This window comes from Mobula hypostoma, chromosome 7 (assembly GCF_963921235.1).
Source record: "Mobula hypostoma chromosome 7, sMobHyp1.1, whole genome shotgun sequence".
Taxonomy (NCBI): Eukaryota; Metazoa; Chordata; class Chondrichthyes; order Myliobatiformes; family Myliobatidae; genus Mobula; species Mobula hypostoma.
The window spans coordinates 9,954,365-9,959,254 of NC_086103.1; the positions used below are offsets into that span (position 1 = coordinate 9,954,365).

Genomic DNA, 4,890 nt, shown 5'->3' on the forward strand with positions numbered 1-4,890 from the left:
AAGGAGCACTGATGAACAGAGAGACGCCGGAATCAGTCTAAATTTCTATAATATAATGATAAAGAAGGAATCGAGCACGCTTGGCTTTATATTTTGGGCAAAATATAGGATCTGGGATATTTTGTCTCAATTTTAAAAAAAATATTGGTTTTGACGGACTTGGAGTATTTTGTGTTCTGGCCGCCACACTATAGGAAAAGTGTGATCGTGTTGAAGAGGGTGCAAATTTATTTGTAAGTATATTGCTGGTTACGAGACTTTAGTTATGAAGAGTTACTAAGGCTGCGCCTGTTTTCTCTGGAGTAACGAAGGCTAAGGTGATACAAACGAAATAGATAATATTATGAGCGCGGAGGTAATAAACATATTTTCACGATAGACTAATCAAAAACAGAAGGACGTCGTTTTAAGGTAAGGTTTGAGGTTTAACAGCGAAAAGGGGATTTTGAAGTTACCTTTACAAATAAAGTGATTGCTACTTGGAATACAGACCAGAGGAGATGAAGGAATCAGATACTCTTACTATATTTAGTAATATTCAGGCAGACACAACAGACAAGACATAGAAAACTACAATTGTAATCCAGGGGAAAGAGATTAGTGTAGGTGGTGGCCCTATATTTTTAAAGTCTGAACGTATGACAATATGTGTACTGGGCAGCATCTCAGATCCTCATAGCCAAACTGCCCTGCTAAGAACCTCACACGTCCTGAAATGCTTCATGAATAAATTATTGTCCCATTTCCGAAAGGTAACCGGATATCAGAAATAGATACTGGCTTAGATATGGGCAGCAATATAAGCATTTTTTTTTATTCCTTGGTGCTTCTACTGAACGAAGTAGTGGACGCATCCCAGGGATGCCACGTAAAGCAGCGATGTTGACAGTATTCAAAATTGAGGGATAGAGTCTATTCAGCCTATTACGTTCGCACCTACCATCAAGCACCCTTGCACACCAATCAGTATTTCCTCCTTGCATGACGGACAAAACATCCACTGTCACCTTAATTCGGATGACTTTAGAGTGGCTGTAAACCACTTAGTTACTGGCATGCGAATGGAAGCCAGAGCAGCCGGACAACAGCATGAATCACTTGGACAACCTGGGGCCACCAGATGGACAGATCGCAAATGGGAAGACGGAAATGCTACTACTTTGTTAACTGCTGCGGCATTATACGGCCGAACGCCTCCTCGTGAGAAACTAAAAAGGCTGAATATATCAAACATCGGAATTAAGAGAAATTAGTTTAAATATTAAAAATTTTATTACAAGGAACATGGAAATCAGGAAATAAAATGTAGCTACGAGCAAAGAAAATTGAATTGCAAATGTGCTGCTGATATATTGATGTTAGATAGATTACTTTGGATCGATCAACTAAAATAAAATTGCAAGGTATTATCTTCAACTTTCACTATCACAGATGGTCCAACTCATAAACAGCACAACTGCATGCATGAAACAAAACAATTCCACCGACATTCACCAATGTACTACTATATTCTTACTCTTAACTTACTGTGCTATATGTTCGATTCATCTTAAATGTGAACTGAAGGAAAATGGCTTTGAATTATCATTCCAAATCAAGAACGTTGAAATTCATCAAGAGGCAACGTAGGGTGATGCGGTTTTAAGAACAAGAAATCGCTATTCGATGAATCAGGTGAGAGAGTAACGGTGTAGTTATACGATTCCCGAATGGGCAACGTCTGTACAGCACTGGCGGAATTCAGAACTGTTTTCGGTACAGCTCTGCGATTAGAGCCATCATTAGCATTCACCCAACTATGACAGCAGATTCTACAACTGTAACCGTAAATATTTTTATCTTGATTACACTTCAAAATTACCAGTAAAATTATTATGAGAAGAAATATGCAAGAAGTTGACCCTAACACTATTATCAATATCGAATTTAAGTCGGAGAAAAGCAGCTGATCTTTTGGCTTATTTGTTAGTTCCGAGAAGTTTTCAGTAGCGTTGCGCAAGAATGAAAACACAACTGTAACTGTACTGGAAAGACTCGGTTGTCCATTATCTTTCACCAAAATTACAAGGGTATGTTTACTACGATCTTCATTCTGAAACGTTCGGGACGTTCTGATTTCTCCTGAGTGAAGTCCTACAGTGAACAACGTACGATCTGTAGCTTCCAAAAGTTGGTAGTAAAGACGTGCGTTCTGCCCGGAATCGGCATCAGTTGCCATTATCTTGGAAACAATCATTCCTGGATATGGGGAGTGCGGCACAATCTGAGTCGCCGCTGCGTTGTTCCGTTTGGAGGGAGATACTATCACTGGAGCATTGTCATTTTGGTCTAAAATCACCACATTCACTGTGGCGGTGCTGCTCATTGCCGGAGATCCAGAGTCAGACGCTTGAACTTTGAATTGGAAATTCTTCAGCTTTTCGTAGTCAAAAGAGCGCAGGGCATAAATGCAACCACTGTCTGAGTTTACGGATACAGCGCCTGATAGAGAAGCAATTCCAATGGGACTCTCCACAAGAGAATACGATATCTTGCCATTCTTGTCAAAATCAGGGTCCAAAGCTGTAATAGTAAATATAGATCCACCCGGTGCGTTGTTTTCCATGACAAACACCCTGTACGAAGATTGTGTAAACTTCGGTACGTTATCGTTAATATCTGAGACTGAAATGATTAAGGTTTTGTTTGCCGAAAGAGAGGGTAGACCTGCATCCCAGGCTGTAATAGGAATATTATACAGAGGAATGGTTTCGCGGTCCATAGCATTGTTAACTATCAACTTAAACTGGTTGTTCAAAGACTTCAGCAGTTTAAAGGGAACATTGGTGGGAATCCGACAACGTACTTGTCCATTCTCGCCAGAATCGCGATCTGTAACACTGATTATAGCTACAACAGTTCCGAGAGCATCATCTTCCCGCACATTGCTGGATACTGATGTCACCCGTATTTCTGGAGCGTTATCATTAATATCAGTTAAAACAACGATAATTTTGGCATTTCCACTTAATGCCGGTACACCCTTGTCCACAGCCTGTACCTCAATTTCATAAACGTTTTCTACTTCATAATCCAGCAGTCCATTCACATAAATCTGCCCCGATTCTGAGTCCAAAGAAAATAACTCTCGAACACTTTGAGAAACGTGTGTACCGAAATAATAATTTACTTCGCCGTTTGCTGCTTCATCTAAATCAGCAGCCTTTATTTTGCTCACGATGGTACCTGTGGGTGTATTCTCCGTGATACTAACCCGATATGTATGGCGTTCGAATACGGGAGCATTATCATTGGCATCCACGATAGATATAATGATTTCTGCTGTACCAGATCTCGGAGGAATCCCACCGTCAATGGCCGTTAGTATTACATGGAATTCTGACTGCTGTTCGCGGTCGAGAGGTTTTTGCAATATCAGTTCTGTAATTTTACTTCTATCATCTACTTCCTTTTCTTTCAGACCGAAGTGCTCATTTGAGTTGATCTTGTATGAAATAACTGCATTCGTTCCCATGTCGGCATCCTGGGCTCTATCTAGAGGAAAGAGTGCGCCTGTTGCGGTGAATTCAGAGATATGTATATTGTACTTGCTTTCCCTAAAACCTGGTGCATTATCATTTATATCTACTATCTCCACGTCAACGCGATGCAGTTCCAAAGGATTTTCTAAAGCTGCATCATACGAAACAGAACAAGTCGACATTTGCTTGCAGAGGGCATCCCTGTCGATTCGCTCTTTTACAACTAAAACACCATTGTGCATGTTTACCTTCAATAGCTGAAGCTTATCATCGGAGAGCAGTCTGAGTTTCCGATCGGTTATTTCTGGAATGCTTAGGCTTAAATCCTCAGCAATATTCCCTACGAATGCTCCGAGCTCCAGTTCTTCGGGAATCGAGTACCGAATTTGTCCACAAACAAGTTGCAAGGCGCACACAAGGTGAATGAAAGACAATCCGTGGCTGAGTTCTGTCGCCATGATTTTCCTGGAATGAATTAAGGAAAGCGTTTTGAATTTGCATCAATTGATTTGCTGAACTCGATCTTAGTAAAACTGCAAAATAGGACACATTGTCAGTATAATCTTATGAAAATTAAAACTTGTACCAGGATCTTCTTCTGAAGGACATACAGGAATTAAGCCTCGACAGCGTTCCTTACGCGTCTGTATCGAGCGCAGCAATGTCGAAAAAGGGAGAGGTAGATCTCTCTCTCTCTGCGTCTGCGTTTCTATTGGTAGACAGCGACACAAAGAGTCCTTGCCCATTACTGCATCAAAAGTTTCTTAAAGCTGCACCGTCTTCAGTCAAACCTCTCGATTTAATGGTGCGCAGTTAAAATTCTCCCGATTTCTGGAAGGTATTTCCATTCCATATAGTTGCTTTTGTGAACTTGTTGCTCTACGTCAACTATCATGCATAAAGTAACCATAGGCTAATTTATAAATAAATTGACTCCGAGGTGATTAATGAAAGCCGTTGTATTGCATGCTAATTGTTGAAAACAATTTTGCAATAATAAGCAACACACACAAATTGCTGGAGAAAATCAGCCAATCAGGTAGCATTTATGGAAATAAATAAAGTATCGACTTCTTGGGCCAGACCCTTCTTCAGCACAGAGACATAAGGGGGAAGACACCAGAATATAAATGCGGAGGAGGGGAACGAAGCTAGCTGAAATGTGAATTCTCTGAGGATGTAACAAAACACACTGATGAAGGTAGAGCAGTGGATGAGGTGTATATGGATTTCAGTAAGGCATCTGATAAGTTTCCCATGTAAGGCTCCTTCAGAAAGTAAGGAAGTGTAGGATCCAAGGAGACCTTGCTTTATGGATCCAGAACTGACTTGCCCACAGAAGGCAAAAGTTGGTTGTAGATAATTCGCA

At 40.7% G+C, this 4,890-nt stretch overlaps 1 protein-coding gene across 1 annotated transcript; it reads right to left on the reverse strand.

The window, feature by feature from the left end:
- Nucleotides 1-1,285: 1,285 nt before the first annotated feature.
- Nucleotides 1,286-4,143, reverse strand: LOC134348838 (protocadherin gamma-A7-like). Its single transcript, XM_063052612.1, has 2 exons — nucleotides 4,108-4,143; nucleotides 1,286-3,986 (listed from the first exon to the last, which is right to left on the reverse strand). The coding sequence occupies exons 1-2, from the start codon at nucleotides 4,128-4,130 to the stop codon at nucleotides 1,595-1,597; spliced, it is 2,415 nt and encodes an 804-aa protein (XP_062908682.1). The 5' UTR covers nucleotides 4,131-4,143; the 3' UTR covers nucleotides 1,286-1,594.
- Nucleotides 4,144-4,890: the final 747 nt, after the last annotated feature.

What these genes read in the sequence shown, in the direction of transcription:
- LOC134348838 (XM_063052612.1), bottom strand. Translation starts at nt 4,130, where the DNA reads ATGTCCTTCAGAAGAAGATCCTG. An exon ending in TCCTTCAGAAGAAGATCCTG is followed by an intron (nt 3,987 to 4,107) that starts GTACAAGTTTTA and finishes AATTCATTCCAG; the next exon opens with GAAAATCATGGCGACAGAAC.